Source organism: Phyllobates terribilis, unplaced genomic scaffold (assembly GCF_046119375.1).
Source record: "Phyllobates terribilis strain yellow unplaced genomic scaffold, ASM4611937v1 Scaffold_7883__1_contigs__length_34630, whole genome shotgun sequence".
Classification (NCBI taxonomy): domain Eukaryota; kingdom Metazoa; phylum Chordata; class Amphibia; order Anura; family Dendrobatidae; genus Phyllobates; species Phyllobates terribilis.
Window position 1 is genome coordinate 6552 of NW_027370623.1, and position 26138 is coordinate 32689.

Below are 26138 nucleotides of genomic sequence, written 5' to 3' on the forward strand. Positions count from 1 at the left end.
AGCTGCACTCACTATTCTGCTGGTGCAGTCACTGTGTACATACATTACATTACTGATCCTGAGTTACATCCTGTATTATACTCCAGAGCTGCACTCACTATTCTGCTGGTGGAGTCACTGTGTATATACATTACATTACTGATCCTGAGTTACATCCTGTATTATACTCCAGAGCTGCACTCACTATTCTGCTGGTGCAGTCACTGTGTACATACATTACATTACTGATCCTGAGTTACCTCCTGTATTAGGCTGTGTGCCCACGTAGCGTTTTACAAGCGTTTTTGATGCGGAATTTCAGCAGCGTAAACGCTTGTAAAACGCTTGGTAACCCGCACCCCATGGTCCCCAATGGGATTCCGCAAGTTCTATGCACATGCTGCGGATTTTTCCGCAGCGTTTATGCCGCGTTCAAAAATCCGCAGGCATGTCATTTAATTTTGCGTTTCCGCAAGTGGAATTGCCTTTGTCCAATGCATAAAAAACGCGTGATAAACGCGCGAAAAAAGCGCGATAAACGCGTGCGGAATTCCGGGAGAGGACTTGCATTTATGCAGCAGAAATTTTCTGCTTCATAAATGCAACGTGGGCACATAGCCTTATAAAATAGAACTACATTTCCCGGCAGTGCTTGCGCAGAGAATAGGAAATGAAACTGATTGGATGAATGTTCCCTCCAATGAGAGCGGCCGTTGTTAGGGAGCAGGTTCACAGTGACAATACAGCAAGATGGTGCTGGAAAGTACTATGGTGTGGTGAGTACCGGAGCCGGCAGCGGGAATAAGGGAGGAGGGCAGGGAGCGGGGCGGGAGACACTGAGCTGAGACCTGGAGCAGAAGGACGGGCCTTATATAGAGTCAGAGGAGACGGCACCGGCACAAATCCAGCGCTGCCGGGATGACTCAGGGGAGCAGCGGCAGCCGGGGGCCGGGACTGCTATGGAAACCCCGAGAAAGGCCAATCCCAGTAGAGAGCCAACTACAGCCACCAATCAGAACGCGTTTGTTATTTACTAGATGCGGCAGAGGAAATGAAACACACCTTCAGATTGGTTGTTGTAAAATAACTCTACAATGTGAGGGACTTCTCCTCCCCCTCCTCCTCCTTTCCCCTATTTGCCCCCCCTCCTCCTCCTCCTTTCCCCTAATTGCCCCTCCTCCTCCTTTCCCCTAATTGCCCCCCCTCCTCCTCCTTTCCCCTGCTTGCCCCCTCCTCCTCCTTTCCCCTGATTGCCCCCCTCCTCCTTTCCCCTGATTGCCCCTCCTCCTCCTTTCCCCTGATTGCCCCTCCTCCTCCTCCTTTCCCCTGATTGCCCCCCTCCTCCTCCTCCTTTCCCCTGATTGCCCCCCTTCTCCTCCTCCTTTCCCCTGATTGCCCCCCTTCTCCTCCTCCTTTCCTCTGATTGCCCCCCTTCTCCTCCTCCTTTCCCCTGATTGCCCCCCTCCTCCTCCTCCTCCTCCTTTCCCCTGATTGCCCCCTCCTCCTCCTCCTTTCCCCTGATTGCCCTCCTCCTCCTTTCCCTTGATTGCCCCCATCCTCCTCCTTTCTCCTGATTGGCCCCCTCCTCCTCCTTTCTCCTGATTGCCCCCCTCCTCCTTTCCCCTGATTGTCCTCTTTTCTCCTGATTGCCCCCCTCCTCCTCCTCCTTTCCCTTGATTGCCCTCCTCCTCCTCCTTTCTCCTGATTGCCCCGTCCTCCTCCTCCTTTCTCCTGATTGCCCCGTCCTCCTCCTCCTTTCTCCTGATTGCCCCGTCCTCCTCCTCCTTTCTCCTGATTGCCCCGTCCTCCTCCTCCTTTCTCCTGATTGCCCCGTCCTCCTCCTCCTTTCTCCTGATTGCCCCGTCCTCCTTTCTCCTGATTGCCCCGTCCTCCTTTCTCCTGATTGCCCCGTCCTCCTCCTCCTTTCTCCTGATTGCCCCGTCCTCCTTTCTCCTGATTGCCCCGTCCTCCTCCTCCTTTCTCCTGATTGCCCCGTCCTCCTCCTCCTTTCTCCTGATTGCCCCGTCCTCCTCCTCCTTTCTCCTGATTGCCCCGTCCTCCTCCTCCTTTCTCCTGATTGCCCCGTCCTCCTCCTCCTTTCTCCTGATTGCCCCGTCCTCCTCCTCCTTTCTCCTGATTGCCCCGTCCTCCTCCTCCTTTCTCCTGATTGCCCCGTCCTCCTCCTCCTTTCTCCTGATTGCCCCGTCCTCCTCCTCCTTTCTCCTGATTGCCCCGTCCTCCTCCTCCTTTCTCCTGATTGCCCCGTCCTCCTCCTCCTTTCTCCTGATTGCCCCGTCCTCCTCCTCCTTTCTCCTGATTGCCCCGTCCTCCTCCTCCTTTCTCCTGATTGCCCCGTCCTCCTCCTCCTTTCTCCTGATTGCCCCGTCCTCCTCCTCCTTTCTCCTGATTGCCCCGTCCTCCTCCTCCTTTCTCCTGATTGCCCCGTCCTCCTCCTCCTTTCTCCTGATTGCCCCGTCCTCCTCCTCCTTTCTCCTGATTGCCCCGTCCTCCTCCTCCTTTCTCCTGATTGCCCCGTCCTCCTCCTCCTTTCTCCTGATTGCCCCGTCCTCCTCCTCCTTTCTCCTGATTGCCCCGTCCTCCTCCTCCTTTCTCCTGATTGCCCCGTCCTCCTCCTCCTTCTTTTTCCTGATTGCCCCCCTCCTCCTCCTCCTTCTTTTTCCTGATTGCCCCTCCTCCTCCTCCTCCTTCTTTTTCCTGATTGCCCCCCCTCCTCCTCCTCCTTCTTTTTCCTGATTGCCCCCCCTCCTCCTCCTCCTTCTTTTTCCTGATTGCCCCCCTCCTCCTCCTCCTTCTTTTTCTTGATTGCCCCCCCTCCTCCTCCTCCTTCTTTTTCCTGATTGCCCCCTCCTCCTCCTTCTTTTTCCTGATTGCCCCCTCCTCCTCCTTCTTTCCCTTGATTGCCCCCTCCTCCTCCTCCTTCTTTCCCTTGATTGCCCCCTCCTCCTCCTTCTTTTTCCTGATTGCCCCCTCCTCCTCCTTCTTTCCCCTGATTGCCCCCTCCTCCTCCTCCTTCTTTCCCTTGATTGCCCCCTCCTCCTCCTCCTTCTTTCCCTTGATTGCCCCCCTCCTCCTCCTCCTTTCCCCTGATTGCCCCCTTCTCCTCCTCCTTTCCCCTGATTGCCCCCCTTCTCCTCCTCCTTTCCCCTGATTGCCCCCCTTCTCCTCCTCCTTTCCCCTGATTGCCCCCCTTCTCCTCCTCCTTTCCCCTGATTGCCCCCCTCCTCCTCCTCCTCCTTTCCCCTGATTGTCCTCTTTTCTCCTGATTGGCCCCCTCCTCCTCCTCCTTTCCCTTGATTGCCCTCCTCCTCCTCCTTTCCCTTGATTGCCCCCATCCTCCTCCTTTCTCCTGATTGCCCCGTCCTCCTCCTCCTTTCTCCTGATTGCCCCGTCCTCCTCCTCCTTTCTCCTGATTGCCCCGTCCTCCTCCTCCTTTCTCCTGATTGCCCCGTCCTCCTCCTCCTTTCTCCTGATTGCCCCGTCCTCCTCCTCCTTTCTCCTGATTGCCCGTCCTCCTCCTCCTTTCTCCTGATTGCCCCGTCCTCCTCCTCCTTTCTCCTGATTGCCCCGTCCTCCTCCTCCTTTCTCCTGATTGCCCCGTCCTCCTCCTCCTTTCTCCTGATTGCCCCGTCCTCCTCCTCCTTTCTCCTGATTGCCCCGTCCTCCTCCTCCTTTCTCCTGATTGCCCCGTCCTCCTCCTCCTTTCTCCTGATTGCCCCGTCCTCCTCCTCCTTTCTCCTGATTGCCCCGTCCTCCTCCTCCTTTCTCCTGATTGCCCCGTCCTCCTCCTCCTTTCTCCTGATTGCCCCGTCCTCCTCCTCCTTTCTCCTGATTGCCCCGTCCTCCTCCTCCTTTCTCCTGATTGCCCCGTCCTCCTCCTCCTTTCCCCTGATTGCCCCCCCTCCTCCTCCTCCTTCTTTTTCCTGATTGCCCCCCCTCCTCCTCCTCCTTCTTTTTCCTGATTGCCCCCCCTCCTCCTCCTCCTTCTTTTTCCTGATTGCCCCCCCTCCTCCTCCTCCTTCTTTTTCCTGATTGCCCCCCCTCCTCCTCCTCCTTCTTTTTCCTGATTGCCCCCCCTCCTCCTCCTCCTTCTTTTTCCTGATTGCCCCCCTCCTCCTCCTCCTTCTTTTTCCTGATTGCCCCCCTCCTCCTCCTCCTCCTTCTTTTTCTTGATTGCCCCCCTCCTCCTCCTCCTTCTTTTTCCTGATTGCCCCCTCCTCCTCCTTCTTTTTCCTGATTGCCCCCTCCTCCTCCTTCTTTCCCCTGATTGCCCCCTCCTCCTCCTCCTTCTTTCCCTTGATTGCCCCCTCCTCCTCCTTCTTTTTCCTGATTGCCCCCTCCTCCTCCTTCTTTCCCCTGATTGCCCCCTCCTCCTCCTCCTTCTTTCCCTTGATTGCCCCCTCCTCCTCCTCCTTCTTTCCCTTGATTGCCCCCTCCTCCTCCTCCTCCTCCTCCTTTCCCCTGATTGCCCCCCTCCTCCTCCTCCTTTCCCCTGATTGCCCCCTTCTCCTCCTCCTTTCCCCTGATTGCCCCCCTTCTCCTCCTCCTTTCCCCTGATTGCCCCCCTTCTCCTCCTCCTTTCCCCTGATTGCCCCCCTTCTCCTCCTCCTTTCCCCTGATTGCCCCCCTCCTCCTCCTCCTCCTTTCCCCTGATTGTCCTCTTTTCTCCTGATTGGCCCCCTCCTCCTCCTCCTTTCCCTTGATTGCCCTCCTCCTCCTCCTTTCCCTTGATTGCCCCCATCCTCCTCCTCCTGTCTCCTGATCGCCCCCCTCCTCCTCCTCCTTTCCCCTGATTATCCTCCTTTCCCCTGATTGCCCCCCTCCTCCTCCTCCTTTCCCCTGATTGCCCCCCTCCTTCTCCTCCTTTCTCCTGATTGCCCCCCTCCTCCTCCTTCTTTCCCCTGATTGCCCCCCTCCTCCTCCTTTCTCCTGATTGTCCCCCCTCCTCCTCCTCCTTTCTCCTGATTGTCCCCCCTCCTCCTCCTTCTTTCTCCTGATTGTCCCCCTCCTCCTCCTTCTCCCTGATTGTCCTCCCTCCTCCTCCTTCCCCCTGATTGTCCCCCCTCCTCCTCCTTCCCCCTGATTGTCCCCCCTCCTCCTCCTTCCCCCTGATTGAACCCCCTCCTCCTCCTTCCCCCTGATTGAACCCCCTCCTCCTCCTTCCCCCTAATTGAACCCCCTCCTCCTCCTTCCCCCTGATTGAACCCCCTCCTCCTCCTTCCCCCTGATTGCCCCCCCTCCTCCTCCTTCTCCTGATTGCCCCCCTCCTCCTCCTTCTCCTGATTGCCCCCCCTCCTCCTCCTTCTCCTGATTGCCCCCCCTCCTCCTTTCCACTGATTGCCCCCCCTCCTCCTTTCCCCTGATTGCCCCCCCTCCTCCTCCTCCTTTCCCCTGATTGCCCCCCCTCCTCCTCCTCCTTTCCCCTGATTGCCCCCCCTCCTCCTCCTCCTTTCCCCTGATTGCCCCCCCTCCTCCTCCTCCTTTCCCCTGATTGCCCCCCTCCTCCTCCTCCTTTCCCTTGATTGCCCTCCTCCTCCTTCTTTCCCTTGATTGCCCTCCTCCTCCTTCTTTCCCTTGATTGCCCCCTCCTCCTCCTTCTTTCACTTGATTGCCCCCTCCTCCTCCTCCTCCTTTCCCCTGATTGCCCCTATCCTCCTCCTCCTTTCTCCTGATTGCCCCCCTTCTCCTCCTCCTTTCCCCTGATTGCCCCCCTCCTCCTCCTCCTCCTTTCCCCTGATTGCCCCCCTCCTCCTCCTTTCCCCTGATTGCCCCCTACTCCTCCTCCTTTCCCCTGATTGCCCTCCTCCTCCTTTCCCTTGATTGCCCCCATCCTCCTCCTTTCTCCTGATTGGCCCCCTCCTCCTCCTTTCTCCTGATTGCCCCCCTCCTCCTCCTCCTTTCCCCTGATTGTCCTCTTTTCTCCTGATTGCCCCCCTCCTCATCCTCCTTTCCCTTGATTGCCCCCCTCCTCATCCTCCTTTCCCTTGATTGCCCTCCTCCTCCTCCTTTCCCTTGATTGCCCCCATCCTCCTCCTTTCTCCTGATTATCCTCCTTTCCCCTGATTGCCCCCCTCCTCCTCCTCCTTTCCCCTGATTGCCCCCCTCCTCATCCTCCTTTCCCTTGATTGCCCTCCTCCTCCTTCTTTCCCTTGATTGCCCCCTCCTCCTCCTTCTTTCACTTGATTGCCCCTATCCTCCTCCTCCTTTCTCCTGATTGCCCCCCTCCTCCTCCTCCTCCTTTCCCCTGATTGCCCCCCTCCTCCTCCTCTCCCCTGATTGCCCCCCTCCTCCTCCTCCTCCTTTCCCCTGATTGCCCCCTACTCCTCCTCCTTTCCCCTGATTGCCCTCCTCCTCCTTTCTCCTGATTGCCCCCATCCTCCTCCTTTCTCCTGATTGGCCCCCTCCTCCTCCTTTCTCCTGATTGCCCCCCTCCTCATCCTCCTTTCCCTTGATTGCCCTCCTCCTCCTCCTTTCCCTTGATTGCCCCCATCCTCCTCCTTTCTCCTGATCGCCCCCCTCCTCCTCCTCCTTTCCCCTGATTATTCTCCTTTCCCCTGATTGCCCCCCTCCTCCTCCTCCTTTCCCCTGATTGCCCCCCTCCTCCTTTCCCCTGATTGCCCCCCTCCTTCTCCTCCTTTCTCCTGATTGCCCCCCTCCTTCTCCTCCTTTCTCCTGATTGCCCCCCTCCTCCTCCTTCTTTCCCCTGATTGTCCCCCCTCCTCCTCCTTCTTTCTCCTGATTGTCCCCCTCCTCCTCCTTCTCCCTGATTGTCCTCCCTCCTCCTCCTCCCTGATTGTCCTCCCTCCTCCTCCTTCACCCTGATTGTCCTCCCTCCTCCTCCTTCCCCCTGATTGAACCCCCTCCTCCTCCTTCCCCCTGATTGAACCCCCTCCTCCTTTCCCCTGATTGCCCCCCTCCTCCTCCTTCTCCTTTCCCCTGATTGCCCCCCCTCCTCCTTTCCCCTGATTGCCCCCCCTCCTCCTCCTCCTTTCCCCTGATTGCCCCCCTCATCCTCCTCATCCTTTCTCCTGATTGCCCCCCCTCATCCTCCTCATCCTTTCTCCTGATTGCCCCCCCTCATCCTCCTCCTCCTTTCTCCTGATTGCCCCCCTACTCCTCCTCCTTTCTCCTGATTGCCCCCCTCCTCCTCCTTTCTCCTGATTGCCCCCCTCCTCCTCCTCCTCCTTTCTCCTGATTGCCCCCCTCCTCCTCCTCCTTTCTCCTGATTGCCCCCCTCCTCCTCCTCCTCCTTTCTCCTGATTGCCCCCCTCCTCCTTTCCCCTGATTGCCCCCCTCCTCCTTTCCCCTGATTGCCCCCCTCCCCCTCCTCCTTTCTCCTGATTGCCCCCCTCCTCCTTTCTCCTGATTGCCCCCCTCCTCCTTTCTCCTGATTGCCCCCCTCCTCCTTTCTCCTGATTGCCCCCCTCCTCCTTTCTCCTGATTGCCCCCCTCCTCCTTTCTCCTGATTGCCCCCCTCCTCCTTTCTCCTGATTGCCCCCCTCCTCCTTTCTCCTGATTGCCCCCCTCCTCCTCCTCCTCCTTTCTCCTGATTGTCCCCCCTCCTCCTCCTCCTCCTTTCTCCTGATTGTCCCCCCTCCTCCTCCTCCTCCTTTCTCCTGATTGTCCCCCCTCCTCCTCCTCCTCCTTTCTCCTGATTGTCCCCCCTCCTCCTCCTCCTCCTTTCTCCTGATTGTCCCCCCTCCTCCTCCTCCTCCTTTCTCCTGATTGTCCCCCCTCCTCCTCCTCCTCCTTTCTCCTGATTGTCCCCCCTCCTCCTCCTCCTCCTTTCTCCTGATTGCCCCCCTCCTCCTCCTCCTCCTCCTTTCTCCTGATTGCCCCCCTCCTCCTCCTCCTCCTCCTTTCTCCTGATTGCCCCCCTCCTCCTCCTCCTCCTCCTTTCTCCTGATTGCCCCCCTCCTCCTCCTCCTCCTCCTTTCTCCTGATTGCCCCCCTCCTCCTCCTCCTCCTCCTTTCTCCTGATTGCCCCCCTCCTCCTCCTTTCTCCTGCCCCCATTGTCGGGGTCCTCACTCCGCCCTTTGCCTTGCAGTGTGGATAACAGTGAATATATGAGAAATGGCGACTTCCTTCCGACGCGGCTGCAGGCGCAGCAGGACGCTGTGAACATCGTGTGTCACTCCAAGACGCGCAGCAACCCCGAGAACAACGTGGGGCTCATCACCCTCGCCAAGTAAGTGCCACCCTCGCTGAGCTCGGTCCCCTGTGATGCCCCTCACATGTCCTGTATATACCACTGGGGGAGGGGCTTAGCCTATATACCAGCCTGTATATATCTCTGGGGGAGGGGCTTAGCTTATGTCAACCTGTATATTTCACTGGGGGAGGGGCTTAGCCTATATGCCAGCCTGTATATATCTCTGGGGGAGGGGCTTAGCCTATATGCCAGCCTGTATATATCACTGGGGGAGGGGCTTAGCTTATACGCTAGCCTGTATATATCTCTGGGGGAGGGGCTTAGCTTATATACCAGCCTGTATATATCTCTGGGGGAGGGGCTTAGCCTATATGGTAGCCTGTATATATCACTGGGGGAGGAGCTTAGCCTATATGCTAGCCTGTATATATCACTGGGGGAGGAGCTTAGCTTATATGCTAGCCTGTATATATCTCTCGGGGAGGGGCTTAGCTTATATACCAGCCTGTATATTTCACTGGGGGAGGGGCTTAGCCTATATGCCAGCCTGTATATATCACTGGGGGAGGGGCTTAGCTTATATACCAGCCTGTATATATCTCTGGGGGAGGGGCTTAGCCTATATACCAGCCTGTATATATCTCTGGGGGAGAGGCTTAGCCTATATACCAGCCTGTATATATCTCTGGGGGAGGGGCTTAGCCTATATGCCAGCCTGTATATATCTCTGGGGGAGGGGCTTAGCCTATATGCCAGCCTGTATATATCTCTGGGGGAGGGGCTTAGCCTATATGCCAGCCTGTATATATCTCTGGGGGAGGGGCTTAGCTTATATACCAGCCTGTATATATCTCTGGGGGAGGGGCTTAGCCTATATGCTAGCCTGTATATATCTCTGGGGGAGGGGCTTAGCTTATATACCAGCTTGTATATATCTCTGGGGGAGGGGCTTAGCCTATATACCAGCCTGTATATATCTCTGGGGGAGGGGCTTAGCTTATATGCCAGCCTGTATATATCTCTGGGGGAGGGGCTTAGCCTATATGCCAGCCTGTATATATCTCTGGGGGAGGGGCTTAGCTTATATACCAGCCTGTATATATCTCTGGGGGAGGGGCTTAGCCTATATACCAGCCTATATATATCTCTGGGGGAGGGGCTTAGCTTATATACCAGCCTGTATATATCTCTGGGGGAGGGGCTTAGCCTATATGCCAGCCTGTATATATCTCTGGGGGAGGGGCTTAGCCTATATGCCATCCTGTATATATCTCTGGGGGAGGGGCTTAGCCTATATGCCAGCCTGTATATATCTCTGGGGGAGGGGCTTAGCTTATATGCCAGCCTGTATATATCTCTGGGGGACGGGCTTAGCTTATATACCAGCCTGTATATATCTCTGGGGGAGGGGCTTAGCCAATATGCCAGCCTGTATATATCTCTGGGGGAGGGGCTTAGCCAATATGCCAGCCTGTATATATCTCTGGGGGAGGGGCTTAGCCTATATGCCAGCCTGTATATATCTCTGGGGGAGGGGCTTAGCCTATATGCCAGCCTGTATATATCTCTGGGGGAGGGGCTTAGCCTATATGCCAGCCTGTATATATCTCTGGGGGAGGGGCTTAGCCTATATGCCAGCCTGTATATATCTCTGGGGGAGGGGCTTAGCCTATATGCCAGCCTGTATATATCTCTGGGGGAGGGGCTTAGCCTATATGCCAGCCTGTATATATCTCTGGGGGAGGGGCTTAGCCTATATGCCAGCCTGTATATATCTCTGGGGGAGGGGCTTAGCCTATATGCCAGCCTGTATATATCTCTGGGGGAGGGGCTTAGCCTATATGCCAGCCTGTATATATCTCTGGGGGAGGGGCTTAGCCTATATGCCAGCCTGTATATATCTCTGGGGGAGGGGCTTAGCCTATATACCAGCCTGTATATATCTCTGGGGGAGCGGCTTAGCCTATATACCAGCCTGTATATATCTCTGGGGGAGGGGCTTAGCCTATATACCAGCCTGTATATATCTCTGGGGGAGGGGCTTAGCCTATATACCAGCCTGTATATATCTCTGGGGGAGGGGCTTAGCTTATATACCAGCCTGTATATATCTCTGGGGGAGGGGCTTAGCCTATATACCAGCCTGTATATATCTCTGGGGGAGGGGCTTAGCTTATATACCAGCCTGTATATATCTCTGGGGGAGGGGCTTAGCCTATATACCAGCCTGTATATATCTCTGGGGGAGGGGCTTAGCCTATATACCAGCCTGTATATATCTCTGGGGGAGGGGCTTAGCTTATATACCAGCCTGTATATATCTCTGGGGGAGGGGCTTAGCTTATATACCAGCCTGTATATATCTCTGGGGGAGGGGCTTAGCTTATATACCAGCCTGTATATATCTCTGGGGGAGGGGCTTAGCCTATATACCAGCCTGTATATATCTCTGGGGGAGGGGCTTAGCCTATATACCAGCCTGTATATATCTCTGGGGGAGGGGCTTAGCTTATATACCAGCCTGTATATATCTCTGGGGGAGGGGCTTAGCTTAAATACCAGCCTGTATATATCTCTGGGGGAGGGGCTTATCCTATATACCAGCCTGTATATATCTCTGGGGGAGGGGCTTAGCTTATATGCCATCCTGTATATATCTCTGGGGGAGGGGCTTAGCTTGTATGCCAGCCTGTATATATCTCTGGGGGAGGGTTTTAGCTTATATGCCAGCCTGTATATATCTCTGGGGGAGGGGCTTAGCCTATATACCAGCCTGTATATATCTCTGGGGGAGGGGCTTAGCTTATATGCCAGCCTGTATATATCTCTGGGGGAGGGGCTTAGCTTATATGCCAGCCTGTATATATCTCTGGGGGAGGGGCTTAGCCTATATGCCAGCCTGTATATATCTCTGGGGGAGGGGCTTAGCCTATATGCCAGCCTGTATATATCTCTGGGGGAGGGGCTTAGCCTATATGCCAGCCTGTATATATCTCTGGGGGAGGGGCTTAGCCTATATGCCAGCCTGTATATATCTCTGGGGGAGGGGCTTAGCCTATATACCAGCCTGTATATATCTCTGGGGGAGGGGCTTAGCTTATATACCTGCCTGTATATATCTCTGGGGGAGGGGCTTAGCTTATATGCCAGCCTGTATATATCTCTGGGGGAGAGGCTTAGCCTATATACCAGCCTGTATATATCTCTGGGGGAGGGGCTTAGCTTATATGCCAGCCTGTATATATCTCTGGGGGAGGGGCTTAGCCTATATGCCAGCCTGTATATATCTCTGGGGGAGGGGCTTAGCCTATATACCAGCCTGTATATATCTCTGGGGGAGGGGCTTAGCTTATATACCAGCCTGTATATATCTCTGGGGGAGGGGCTTAGCCTATATACCAGCCTGTATATATCTCTGGGGGAGGGGCTTAGCCTATATACCAGCCTGTATATATCTCTGGGGGAGGGGCTTAGCTTATATACCAGCCTGTATATATCTCTGGGGGAGGGGCTTAGCCTATATGCCAGCCTGTATATATCTCTGGGGGAGGGGCTTAGCTTATATGCCAGCCTGTATAAATCTCTGGGGGAGGGGCTTAGCTTATATGCCAGCCTGTATAAATCTCTGGGGGAGGGGCTTAGCTTATATGCCAGCCTGTATATATCTCTGGGGGAGGGGCTTAGCTTATATGCCAGCCTGTATATATCTCTGGGGGAGGGGCTTAGCTTATATGCCAGCCTGTATATATCTCTGGGGGAGGGGTTTAGCTTATATGCCAGCCTGTATATATCTCTGGGGGAGGGGCTTAGCTTATATGCCAGCCTGTATATATCTCTGGGGGAGGGGTTTAGCTTATATGCCAGCCTGTATATATCTCTGGGGGAGGGGCTTAGCTTATATGCCAACCTGTATATATCTCTGGGGGAGGGGCTTAGCCTATATGCCAGCCTGTATATATCTCTGGGGGAGGGGCTTAGCTTATATGCCAGCCTGTATATATCTCTGGGGGAGGGGCTTAGCCTATATGCCAGCCTGTATATATCTCTGGGGGAGGGGCTTAGCCTATATGCCAGCCTGTATATATCTCTGGGGGAGGGGCTTAGCTTATATGCCAGCCTGTATATATCTCTGGGGGAGGGGCTTAGCCTATATGCCAGCCTGTATATATCTCTGGGGGAGGGGTTTAGCTTATATGCCAGCCTGTATATATCTCTGGGGGAGGGGCTTAGCCTATATGCCAGCCTGTATATATCTCTGGGGGAGGGGCTTAGCTTATATACCAGCCTGTATATATCTCTGGGGGAGGGGCTTAGCCTATATGCCAGCCTGTATATATCTCTGGGGGAGGGGCTTAGCCTATATACATCTCTGGGGGAGGGACGTAGCCTATATGCCAGCCTGTATATATCTCTGGGGGAGGGGCTTAGCTTATATGCCAGCCTGTATATATCTCTGGGGGAGGGGTTTAGCTTATATGCCAGCCTGTATATATCTCTGGGGGAGGGGCTTAGCTTATATGCCAGCCTGTATATATCTCTGGGGGAGGGGTTTAGCTTATATGCCAGCCTGTATATATCTCTGGGGGAGGGGCTTAGCTTATATGCCAACCTGTATATATCTCTGGGGGAGGGGCTTAGCCTATATGCCAGCCTGTATATATCTCTGGGGGAGGGGCTTAGCTTATATGCCAGCCTGTATATATCTCTGGGGGAGGGGCTTAGCCTATATGCCAGCCTGTATATATCTCTGGGGGAGGGGCTTAGCCTATATGCCAGCCTGTATATATCTCTGGGGGAGGGGCTTAGCTTATATGCCAGCCTGTATATATCTCTGGGGGAGGGGCTTAGCCTATATGCCAGCCTGTATATATCTCTGGGGGAGGGGTTTAGCTTATATGCCAGCCTGTATATATCTCTGGGGGAGGGGCTTAGCCTATATGCCAGCCTGTATATATCTCTGGGGGAGGGGCTTAGCTTATATACCAGCCTGTATATATCTCTGGGGGAGGGGCTTAGCCTATATGCCAGCCTGTATATATCTCTGGGGGAGGGGCTTAGCCTATATACATCTCTGGGGGAGGGGCGTAGCCTATATGCCAGCCTGTATATATCTCTGGGGGAGGGGCTTAGCTTATATGCCAGCCTGTATATATCTCTAGGGGAGGGGCTTAGCCTATATGCCAGCCTGTATATATCTCTGGGGGAGGGGTTTAGCTTATATGCCAGCCTGTATATATCTCTGGGGGAGGGGCTTAGCCTATATGCCAGCCTGTATATATCTCTGGGGGAGGGGCTTAGCCTATATACCAGCCTGTGTGTCATGGATTTATCATAGTAGCACGGCCAGGGAAGGGATTGGCCGATGAATAACAGAGGAGGCCGCCGGCTGTGTGCACTAACAAGCCAGTTATTGGAAAACTAACAGTGAGCGTATAGTATATATACCACCCGGATTACAACACCTGGAATATATGTATATCCCCCCGTACAATCACCGCTGGCTCCATGATAACCGCAGACTAACGACCGCCACCACCGATCGTTTATACTCCTGACAGGTAGCGGATGGCTGCGAGGCGCGGTTACAGAACGATGACATTTTATGTTTAATCCACAGGGCGGCAGGGTTTATAAAAATATACAAAGAGTTTACAAGGGGACGAAACAATGCAGAGTATACAGTTACAGAAAATACTAGGGGTAAACATAAGAAACTTACTACACCGATCATAGATATTATCCAAACTAGAGAAGGAAACCACTAACGCTGGAGAACGACCGGCGGACAGGAATCTCCTATATTATATAGAGTCATTACACGCAGAGGGATCTATTATATAGAGTCATTACACACAGAGTGATCTATTATATAGAGTCATTACACACAGAGGGATCTATTATATAGAGTCATTACACACAGAGGGATCTATTATATAGAGTCATTACACACAGAGGGATCTATTATATAGAGTCATTACACACAGAGGGATCTATTATATAGAGTCATTACACGCAGAGGGATCTATTATATAGAGTCATTACACGCAGAGGGATCTATTATATAGAGTCATTACACGCAGAGGGATCTATTATATAGAGTCATTACACACAGAGGGATCTATTATATAGAGTCATTACACACAGAGGGATTTATTATATAGAGCCATTACACACAGAGGGATCTATTATATAGAGCCATTACACACAGAGGGATCTATTATATAGAGCCATTACACACAGAGGGATCTATTATATAGAGTCATTACACACAGAGGGATCTATTATATAGAGTCATTACACACAGAGGGATCTATTATATAGAGTCATTACACACAGAGGGATCTATTATATAGAGCCATTACACACAGAGGGATCTATTATATAGAGCCATTACACACAGAGGGATCTATTATATAGAGCCATTACACGCAGAGGGATCTATTATATAGAGCCATTACACGCAGAGGGATCTATTATATAGAGTCATTACACGCAGAGGGATCTATTATATAGAGTCATTACACGCAGAGGGATCTATTATATAGAGTCATTACACGCAGAGGGATCTATTATATAGAGTCATTACACGCAGAGGGATCTATTATATAGAGCCATTACACGCAGAGGGATCTATTATATAGAGCCATTACACGCAGAGGGATCTATTATATAGAGCCATTACACGCAGAGGGATCTATTATATAGAGCCATTACACGCAGAGGGATCTATTATATAGAGCCATTACACGCAGAGGGATCTATTATATAGGGTCGTTGCACGCAGAGGGATCTATTCTATGGGGTCGTTGCACGCAGAGGGATCTATTCTATGGGGTCGTTGCACGCAGAGGGATCTATTCTATGGGGTCGTTGCACGCAGAGGGATCTATTCTATGGGGTTGTTGCACGCAGAGGGATCTATTCTATGGGGTCGTTGCACGCAGAGGGATCTATTTCACGTGTTTATTTCTGTAAATGTTGATGATTATGGTTTACAGCCAATGAAAACGCTAAAGTCATTATCTCAGTAAATTAGAATAATTAACAAAACACCTGCATAGGCTTCCGAAGCGATTAAAAAGGTCCCTTAGTCTGTTTCAGTGGGCTCCACAATCATGGGGAAGACTGCTGACTTGACAGATGTCCAGAAGGCAGTCATTAACACACTCCACAAGGAGGGTAAGCCACAGAAGGTCATTGGTAAAGAAGCTGGCTGTTCACACAGTGCTGTATCCAAGCATAATAATGGAAAGATGAGTGGAAGGAAAAAGTGTGGTAGAAAAAGGTGCAGAAGCAACCGGGATAACCGCAGCCTGGAAAGGATTGTTAAGAAAAGGCCATTCAGACATTTGGTGGAGATTCACAAGGAGTGGACGGCTGCTGGAGTCATTGCTTCAAGAGCCACCACACACAGACGTATCCAGGACATGGGCTACAAGTGTCACATTCCTGGTGTCAGGCCGCTCATGACCAATAGACAACGCCAGAAGCGTCTTACCTGGGCCAAAGAGAAGAAGACCTGGACTGTTCTCAGTGCTCCAAGGTGTTTTCAGATGAAAGTAAATTCTGCATTTCATTTGGAAATCAAGGTCCCGGAGTCTGGAGGAAGAGTGGAGAGGCCACAATCCAAGCTGCTGGGGGTCTAGTGTGAAGTCTCCACAATCAGTGATGGTTTGGGGGCCATGTCATCTGCTGGTGGAGGTCCACTGTGTTTTATCAGGACCAAAGTCAGCGCCGCCGTCTACCAGGACATTTTACAGCACTTCATGCTTCCCTCTGCCGACAAGCTTTATGGAGATGGAAATGTCCTTCTCCAGCAGGACTTGGCCCCTGTCCACACGGCCAAAAGTACCAATACCTGGTTTACTCACAACAGTATCACTGTGCTTGATTGGCCGCAAACTCGCCTGACCTTAACCCCATAGAGGATCTATTATAGAGAATCTATGGGGTATTGTCAAGAGCAAGATGAGAGACCCCAGACCCAACAATGCAGACGAGCTGAAGGCGGCTATCAAAGCCACCTGGGCTTCCATAACACCTCAGCAGTGCCACAGGCTGATCCCTCCATGCCACAGGCTGATCCCTCCATGCCACAGGCTGATCCCTCCATGCCACAGGCTGATCCCTCCATGCCACAGGCTGATCCCTCCATGCCACAGGCTGATCGCCTCCATGCCACAGGCTGATCCCTCCATGCCACAGGCTGATCGCCCTCCATGCCACAGGCTGATCGCCCTCCATGCCACAGGCTGATCGCCCTCCATGCCACAGGCTGATCGCCTCCATGCCACGGGCTGATCGCCTCCATGCCACGGGCTGATGCCTCCATGCCACGGGCTGATCCGCCTCCATGCCACGGGCTGATCCGCCTCCATGCCACGGGCTGATCCGCCTCCATGCCACGGGCTGATCCGCCTCCATGCCACGGGCTGATCCGCCTCCATGCCACGGGCTGATCCGCCTCCATGCCACGGGCTGATCCGCCTCCATGCCACGGGCTGATCCGCCTCCATGCCACGGGCTGATCCGCCTCCATGCCACGGGCTGATCCGCCTCCATGCCACGGGCTGATCCGCCTCCATGCCACATTGCCGCATTGATTGATGCACAAGGAGCCGACCAAGTATTGAGGGCATTTACTGAACAGACATTTCGGATTTTTCAATCTGTTATTAAGTATTCTAATTTACTGAGATAATGACTTCTGTGTTTTCATTGGCTGTAAACCATAATCATCAACAGAAATAGATCACTGTGTGTAATGACTCTATATAATAGATCCCTCTGTGTGTAATGACTCTATATAATAGATCCCTCTGTGTGGAATGACTCTATATAATAGATCCCTCTGTGTGGAATGACTCTATATAATAGATCCCTCTGTGTGGAATGACTCTATATAATAGATCCCTCTGTGTGTAATGACTCTATATAATAGATCCCTCTGTGTGTAATGACTCTATATAATAGATCCCTCTGTGTGTAATGACTCTATATAATAGATCCCTCTGTGTGTAATGACTATATAATAGATCCCTCTGTGTGTAAAGACTCTATATAATAGATCCCTCTGCGTGTAATGACTCTATATAATAGATCCCTCTGCGTGTAATGACTCTATATAATAGATCCCTCTGCGTGTAATGACTCTATATAATAGATCCCTCTGCTTGTAAAGACTCTATATAATAGATCGCTCTGCTTGTAAAGACTCTATATAATAGATCCCTCTGCGTGTAATGACTCTATATAATAGATCCCTCTGCGTGTAATGACTCTATATAATAGATCCCTCTGCGTGTAATGACTCTATATAATAGATCCCTCTGCGTGTAATGACTCTATATAATAGATCCCTCTGCGTGTAATGACTCTATATAATAGATCCCTCTGCGTGTAATGACTCTATATAATAGATCCCTCTGCGTGTAATGACTCTATGTAATAGATCCCTCTGCGTGTAATGACTCTATGTAATAGATCCCTCTGCGTGTAATGACTCTATATAATAGATCCCTCTGCGTGTAATGACTCTATATAATAGATCGCTCTGCGTGTAATGACTCTATATAATAGATCGCTCTGTGTGTAATGACTCTATATAATAGATCGCTCTGTGTGTAATGACTCTATATAATAGATCCCTCTGTGTGTAATGACTCTATATAATAGATCGCTCTGCGTGTAATGACTCTATATAATAGATCGCTCTGCGTGTAATGACTCTATATAATAGATCGCTCTGTGTGTAATGACTCTATATAATAGATCGCTCTGCGTGTAATGACTCTATATAATAGATCGCTCTGTGTGTAATGACTCTATATAATACAGGAGATTCACTTTTTGTATTGAAGAACTGAAATAAATTAACTTTTTGGTGATATTCTAATTTTTTGAGAAGCACTTTTATCTCTCTACAGGAACCCAGATGATAATTCGGCTTGATCTTTTATCAGCCCTGAGTCCCACCCACACACTCCTCTGTGATGACCTCATGTGGGCTGTCCTCAGCCCTTCAGGATTTTATGAAATCCCAACTTATGAGAACTCCTTACCGGATGATCGCAGAAATTCGAGATTGACGCGATATTTTCCATCGGGATTTTATCTTTACTTGGGTAGTAAACATGGCATGGCTGTTGTCAGTTATATGACCACTGTGGATTTGTGGCTCATTGGCAGGGGTTACAGTTATAAAAAATGATGTGTCTTCTTCCCGTTAGCCCCGGTGCTGAAAATGTCTCATTAATATCGAATTTATACAAATTCCAACATTCCATGTTTCCTTTCAGAGATGTATATCTGTTCTGATGAAAGGAATGTGTATACTTGGTGACAATAGATCTTTCTATCGGGTGTGAGATATCTGCTTTAATCCTTTTGAAACTTAAAAGGCCTTTTCCTGTGGACAAAAGGGCTTACACTTCCCTGTTTATGTATGAACCCATATATCCTTTTTGTTGTCTAACTCTTTTTATAAAGAGTTCTGTCTATTTTACCTCTGTCTTTCTCACAAAAGGCATCTTCTCTCAGTCATCTGGGCATCAAAAAGACTTCATGCATTTTAACTAAGATGGTTCATGTCAGTGATTCACAGGATCCCCATTACTCACAGAGACCACCCACTATGATCTCTTCAGTGAACAGCTCTCTGCTGCCCCCTATCGTCCGGACAGTTGCACGATTGGCCTAAGATCAATATAGGAGGCTGCAGGCTGTTCTCACTAAGTAGTTATTAGCAAGCTAGCAGTGAGCGTATGACATACACACCACCTTCCAACGCATGGAGTATGTGTATATGCCCTCGTACCATTACTGATAGCCTCACGATAACCCAATTAACATTATTCGCTGCCACCACCGATCAGATTTGAAATACAATATAGGCCTGATTGGACGCCTGCTTTCTGGTAGCGTATCACTTCTGGGGAGGGAACGATTACAAAGCAAAAGTTGGAGCCCCACCAGCTGCTAATATTTTCTATGAAGCATATATATCACTGGGGGAGGGGCTTAGCTTATGTATTAGCCTGTATATATCCATAGGGGAGGGGCTTATCATATTCCAGCCTGTATATAGCACTGGGGGAGGATCTTTGCTCTTATATTAGCCTGTGTATTATCGCATATCTCTAACTATATCAGGGGAGAGGCAAAGCTCAGATCCCTTGGGGGTTTGGAACGCATCATATATAGAGGCATAAATCGGAAAGGGGGGCGGCGGACACTCGAATAATGGCTCCCTGTTCAGCTGCAAAGTGGACCGCTCCTTAGGATCTTGGTGCCGACGCTTCCCAGGATCGGGGTGGGCCGCTCCTTAGGATCAGGGTGCTGGCCCTTCCCAGTATCGGGGTGGGCCGCTCCTTAGGATCAGGGTGCTGGCCCTTCCCAGTATCGGGATGGGCCGCTCCTTAGGATCTTGGTGCTGACCCTTCATAGGATCGGGGTGGGCCGCTCCTTAGAATCGGGGTGCTGACCCTTCCCAGGATCGGGGTGGGCCGCTCCTTAGGATCTTGGTGCTGACGCTTCCCAGGATCGGGGTGGGCTGCTCCTTAGGATCAGGGTGCTACCCCTTCCCAGGATCGGGGCGCTGACCCCTTCCCAGGATCGGGGCGCTGACCCCTTCCCAGGATCGGGGCGCTGACCCCTTCCCAGGATCGGGGCGCTGACCCCTTCCCAGGATCGGGGCGGGGCGCTGACCCCTTCCCAGGATCGGGGCGGGGCGCTGACCCCTTCCCAGGATCGGGCTGCTCCCCGGGATGGGCATTCATTCTTCCCCTCTCTTGCAGTAACTGCGAGGTGCTCACCACCCTCACCCCGGACACAGGCAGAATCCTCTCCAAGCTTCACTCTGTACAGCCGGTGGGTAAGATCAGCTTCTGCACAGGGATCCGCATCGCACACGTGAGTTTTGGGGTCTCTGGGGTGCGCCACTGTTCTCCTGCTGAGAACATGGTGATTGTGTCGTCTTCTCTCCTCAGCTGGCTCTGAAGCACCGGCAGGGGAAGAACCACAAAATGAGGATCATCGCCTTCGTGGGCAGTCCGGTGGAGGACAACGAAAAGGACGTAGGTCGCCTTCAAAGGGGCAGAGGCTACTGCTGCTCTCTGTTATCAGCTTCTACAGCTGCACTGTTTGTAATGAGTGGGTGACATCTCAGATCTGTGCTGGGGTGTGGGAGCATGGAAAGGTACTCTGCATGCTAACACCCCTGTGTCCTGCAGCTGGTGAAGATGGCCAAGCGTCTGAAGAAGGAGAAGGTCAGCGTAGACATCATCAACTTTGGGGAGGAGGTAAGTGGAGGGGGGGCAGTGCTGGAGTGGTAAGGGGCAGTGCCGGAGAGCTGGAGGGGGCCCTGCCGGGGACGAGGCAAGTGCCTGGTTGGCAGTGCAGGGGAGGAGGCAAATACTGGGGTGGCAGTACTTGGGCGGAGGCGAGCGCTGGTGGTGCCGTTCTGGGGAGGAGGCGAGCGCTGGTGGTGCCGTTCTGGGGAGGAGGCGAGCGCCGGTGGTGCCGTTCTGGGGAGGAGGCGAGCGCCGGTGGTGCCGTTCTGGGGAGGAGGCGAGCGCCGGTGGTGCCGTTCTGGGGAGGAGGCGAGCGCCGGTGGTGCCGTTCTGGGGAGGAGGCGAGCGCCGGTGGTGCCGTTCTGGGGAGGAGGCGAGCGCCGGTGGTGCCGTTCTGGGGAGGAGGCGAGCGCCGGTGGTGCCGTTCTGGGGAGGAGGCGAGCGCCGGTGGTGCCGTTCTGGGGAGGAGGCGAGCGCCGGTGGTGCCGTTCTGGGGAGGAGGCGAGCGCCGGTGGTGCCGTTCTGGGGAGGAGGCGAGCGCTGGGGGGGGCAGTGCGAGGGGGGGGGGGGCGAGCGCCGGTGGTGCCGTTCTGGGGCGGAGGCGAGCGCCGGTGGTGCCGTTCTGGGGCGGAGGCGAGCGCTGGGGGGGCAGTGCGAGGGAGGAGGCGAGCGCCGGTGGTGCCGTTCTGGGGAGGAGGCGAGCGCCGGTGGTGCCGTTCTGGGGCGAATGCGAGCGCTGGGGGGGTAGTGCGAGGGGGGAGGCGAGTGCTGGGGGGATAGATGCACATGGACAGAGGGATAATGGCCGCTCTGCTTCTCCCTTAGGAATCCAATACAGAGAAGCTGACGGCTTTCATTAACACACTGAACGGGAAGGACGGCACGGGGTCTCATCTGGTCACTGTACCCCCGGGGCCCAGCCTGGCAGACGCTCTCATCAGCTCGCCCATCCTGGCAGGAGAAGGGGGCGCCATGCTTGGACTGGGTGCCAGTGACTTTGAGTTTGGTGTTGATCCCAGTGCTGACCCAGAACTGGCGCTGGTAAGTGCTGTTTCCAAGGTGGCAGCTTAGTGCCATGTGAGCCCCCAAGACCTAGGTACTGACCCTCGTGTGTGCCCACAGGCTCTGCGGGTGTCAATGGAGGAGCAGAGACAGCGGCAGGAAGAGGAGGCCAGGAGAGCAGCTGCCGCATCAGCCGCTGAAGCTGGCATCACCTCCACAGTTGGCGATGGTGAGGGATGGTGGCGGTGGGGGTGGTCTCCTGGGCACATTAGAGCCCCCCTAATTGTGTTCTGTGTCCAGACTCAGATGAGGCTCTGCTGAAGATGACGATTGGGCAGCAGGAAGGAGGCCGCAGCGGACTGCCCGACTTCAGCAGCATGACGGAGGACGAGCAGATCGCGTACGCCATGCAGATGTCCCTACAAGGAGCCGGTGCGTGCGGGGGGCGTACACAGGGGCTTCCTCTGTCATAGTACAGGGAGGGCGCATAAGTTCACTGGTGTATAAGATGGTGTGTGCTATATATAGCGGGCATGTGACGCATCTCCCCTCTGCGCCATATGCCACAGGGGCGTGACCCGTCTCCCCAACCCCCACCCCACCTCACCCCACCTTTGCGCCGCGTACCGCAGGGGCGTGACCCGTCTCCCCTTGGCGCCGCGTACCGCAGGGGCGTGACCCGTCTCCCCTTGGCGCCGCGTACCGCAGGGGCGTGACCCGTCTCCCCTTGGCGCCGCGTACCGCAGGGGCGTGACCCGTCTCCCCTTGGCGCCGCGTACCGCAGGGGCGTGACCCGTCTCCCCTTGGCGCCGCGTACCGCAGGGGCGTGACCCGTCTCCCCTCCCCCCTCGGCGCCGCGTACCGCAGGGGCGTGACCCGTCTCCCCTCCCCCCTCGGCGCCGCGTACCGCAGGGGCGTGACCCTTCTCCTCTCTCCTGCAGAGTTCGGTCAGGCGGAGCAGGGTGATTTGGACAGCAGCGCCATGGAGATCCCAGAGCCTAGCAAGGTAACCCCCTCCCCCGCTGCGGTCCACGTGTGGGTGTCATGGAGTGTCAGCTCCTGTGCCCACACTTCCACTCTCTCTGACAGGAGGAGGACGACTATGATGTCATGCAGGACCCCGAATTCCTGCAGAGCGTTCTGGAAAACCTGCCGGGTGTGGACCCCAACAATGAAGCCATCCGCAATGCCATGGGGTCTCTGGCCTCCCAGGCCTCCAAAGACAGCAAGAAAGACAAAAAGGAGGAGGAGAAGAAGTAACGGGGTCCAGGGTCATAGTGGGGTCCGCTCCACGCATAAATCACCATGCACAGAGGTGGCCCCTACATGGAGCGGGGATATTGGGGTGTCGGGCCCCTTTGCCATGTATAAAGTGTTCTTTGCACCTTCCGAGGTTTACGTGCTTGCTGGTACTTATAGTGCAGCAAGGGGGTGAAGGTTGTGGACGTGGCCGGCTTCGGTCACATGTTCTGCCGCCATGTTTGTACACTGATGTGACATCACGAATAAAAGCTTCTATAGCCCACCGTCATCACCCCATGGATGCTGCGGGCTGAGACTCCACCCCTTCCCGGGTCACAGCACGTCTCACCCTGTGCAGCAGCCGATCCAAGACACGGTGCCCACCGCATACAGTCATTAATACTGGATACGCAGAGGAGGGCTGAGGTCAGTGCATGTGTCCTCTACGCCCACCGGGGAGATTGAGGGGTGCTCCCCCCTCCTGTGTTACCTCAGCCCCGCCCCCTGTAACTGACCACCAGCGGGTCAGCCCTGTGCAGGTTGTAACTGACCACCAGCGGGTCAGCCCTGTGCAGGTTGTAACTGACCACCAGCGGGTCAGCCCTGTGCAGGTTGTAACTGACCGCCAGCGGGTCAGCCCTGTGCAGGTTGTAACTGACAGCCAGCGGGTCAGCCCTGTGCAGGTTGTAACTGACAGCCAGCGGGTCAGCCCTGTGCAGGTTGTAACTGACAGCCAGCGGGTCAGCCCTGTGCAGGTTGTAACTGACCGCCAGCGGGTCAGCCCTGTGCAGGTTGTAACTGACAGCCAGCGGGTCAGCCCTGTGCAGGTTGTAACTGACAGCCAGCGGGTCAGCCCTGTGCAGGTTGTAACTGACAGCCAACGGGTCAGCCCTGTGCAGGTTGTAACTGACAGCCAGCGGGTCAGCCCTGTGCAGGTTGTAGCTGACAGCCAGCGGGTCAGCCCTGTGCAGGTTGTAGCTGACAGCCAGCGGGTCAGCCCTGTGCAGGTTGTAGCTGACAGCCAGCGGGTCAGCCCTGTGCAGGTTGTAGCTGGCAGCCAGCGGGGTCAGCCCTGTGCAGGTTGTAGCTGGCAGCCAGCGGGGTCAGCCCTGTGCAGGTTGTAGCTGGCAGCCAGCGGGGTCAGCCCTGTGCAGGTTGTAGCTGGCAGCCAGCGGGGTCAGCCCTGTGCAGGTTGTAGCTGGCAGCCAGCGGGGTCAGCCCTGTGCAGGTTGTAGCTGGCAGCCAGCGGGGTCAGCCCTGTGCAGGTTGTAGCTGGCAGCCAGCGGGGTCAGCCCTGTGCAGGTTGTAGCTGGCAGCCAGCGGGGTCAGCCCTGTGCAGGTTGTAGCTGGCAGCCAGCGGGGTCAGCCCTGTGCAGGTTGTAGCTGGCAGCCAGCGGGGTCAGCCCTGTGCAGGTTGTAGCTGGCAGCCAGCGGGGTCAGCCCTGTGCAGGTTGTAGCTGGCAGCCAGCGGGGTCAGCCCTGTGCAGGTTGTAGCTGGCAGCCAGCGGGGTCAGCCCTGTGCAGGTTGTAGCTGGCAGCCAGCGGGGTCAGCCCTGTGCAGGTTGTAGCTGGCAGCCAGCGGGGTCAGCCCTGTGCAGGTTGTAGCTGGCAGCCAGCGGGGTCAGCCCTGTGCAGGTTGTAGCTGGCAGCCAGCGGGGTCAGCCCTGTGCAGGTTGTAGCTGGCAGCCAGCGGGGTCAGCCCTGTGCAGGTTGTAGCTGGCAGCCAGCGGGGTCAGCCCTGTGCAGGTTGTAGCTGGCAGCCAGCGGGGTCAGCCCTGTGCAGGTTGTAGCTGGCAGCCAGCGGGTCAGCCCTGTGCAGGTTGTCACGGCCCCGCCCCCTGTAGCTGACAGCCAGCGGGTCAGCCCTGTGCAGGTTGCCAGCCCTGTCCCCTTTTACGTTCCGGTTGTGGGGGATGTGCATGCTGTAGTCTCTCCCGGTAATAAATGTGGGTGCAGAGGAGCCGTCCCGTCACAGCAGTGATTTATGGGAGGAGTGTGGCCGTATGGCGGGGTCCGCCGTATTGGGGCCACAACCCCGGGGCTCCTACTGGTCATCTGATCAGACACCACATGCTATGTTTTTGTAAGGGGATATTAGGGGGGTGGCTGATATGCTGAAGGCACAGTGATATGGACGTGGAAACTACTGGGAGGTGTTTTGGGGGAGGTATTATGGGTGTTGTGGGATAAGCTGGATCCTAGGTATTGTGGGAGGGATATGCTGGGTGTTATGGGGGGATATGCTGGGTGTTGTGGGTGGGGGATAGGCTTCATGCCGGGTGTTGTGGGGGGGGCGGGTATGGGCTTCATGCTGGGTGTTGTGGGGGGGGGGGGCTTCATGCTGGGTGTTGTGGGGGGGGGGGGGGTTCATGCTGGGTGTTGTGGGGGGGGGGGGCTTCATGCTGGGTGTTGTGGGGGGGGGGGGGGCTTCATGCCGGGTGTTGTGGGGGGGGCGGGTATGGGCTTCATGCTGGGTGTTGTGGGGGGGGGGGGCTTCATGCCGGGTGTTGTGGGGGAGGGGGATAGGCTTCATGCTGGGTGATGTGGGGGGGATATGCTGGATGCTGGGTATTGTTGGAGGGATATGCTGGGTGTTGTGAGGGGGAATAGGCTGTGTGTGTGTGGGGGGGGGGTTAGGCTGGGTGGTGTGTGTGGGGGGGGGATAGGGTGGGTGGTGTGTGTGTGTGTGTGTGTGTGGGGGGGGTAGGGTGGGTGCTGTGTGTGTGGGGGGGGTAGGGTGGGTGCTGTGTGTGTGTGTGTGGGGGGGGTAGGGTGGGTGCTGTGTGTGTGGGGGGGGGGGTAGGGTGGGTGGTGTGTGTGTGGGGGGGGTAGGCTGGGTGGTGTGTGTGTGGGGGGGGTTAGGCTGGGTGGTGTGTGTGTGGGGGGGGTAGGCTGGGTGGTGTGTGGGGGGGATAGGGTGGGTGCTGTGTGTGGGGGGGGTTAGGCTGGGTGGTGTGTGTGTGTAGGGGGGGGTTAGGCTGGGTGGTGTGTGGGGGGATAGGGTGGGTGCTGTGTGTGGGGGGGGTTAGGCTGGGTGGTGTGTGTGTGTGTAGGGGGGGTTAGGCTGGGTGGTGTGTGGGGGGGGTAGGGTGGGTGCTGTGTGTGTGGGGGGGGGTAGGGTGGGTGCTGTGTGTGTGTGTGGGGGGGGTTAGGCTGGGTGGTGTGTGTGGGGGGGTTAGGCTGGGTGGTGCTGTGTGGGGGGGATAGGGTGGGTGCTGTATGTGTGTGTGGGGGGGTTAGGCTGGGTGGTGTGTGTGTGGGGGGGTTAGGCTGGGTGGTGTGTGTGTGGGGGGGTTAGGCTGGGTGGTGTGTGTGTGGGGGGGTTAGGCTGGGTGGTGTGTGTGTGGGGGGGTTAGGCTGGGTGGTGTGTGTGTGGGGGGGTTAGGCTGGGTGGTGTGTGTGTGTGTGGGGGGGGTTAGGCTGGGTGGTGTGTGTGTGTGGGGGGGGGGGGTTA

At 54.9% G+C, this 26138-nt stretch overlaps 1 protein-coding gene across 1 annotated transcript; it reads left to right on the top strand.

The window, feature by feature from the left end:
• The first annotated feature begins 633 nt into the window (after positions 1-633).
• PSMD4 (proteasome 26S subunit ubiquitin receptor, non-ATPase 4) lies at positions 634-22976 on the top strand. The gene is made up of 10 exons (XM_073670440.1): positions 634-755; positions 8046-8186; positions 19946-20060; positions 20138-20224; positions 20381-20449; positions 21266-21481; positions 21563-21671; positions 21743-21874; positions 22384-22448; positions 22532-22976. Exons 1-10 carry the CDS (start codon positions 730-732, stop codon positions 22700-22702), a joined length of 1131 nt encoding a protein of 376 aa, XP_073526541.1. The 5' UTR covers positions 634-729; the 3' UTR covers positions 22703-22976.
• Positions 22977-26138: the final 3162 nt, after the last annotated feature.

Excerpts from the sequence above, each read along its gene's own strand:
- PSMD4 (XM_073670440.1), top strand. The coding sequence starts at position 730 with ATGGTGCTGGAAAGTACTATGGTGTG. Across the intron at positions 20,450-21,265 it reads TCATCAACTTTGGGGAGGAG|GAATCCAATACAGAGAAGCT; the intron begins GTAAGTGGAGGG and ends CTTCTCCCTTAG. Across the intron at positions 21,482-21,562 it reads CTGACCCAGAACTGGCGCTG|GCTCTGCGGGTGTCAATGGA; the intron begins GTAAGTGCTGTT and ends GTGTGCCCACAG.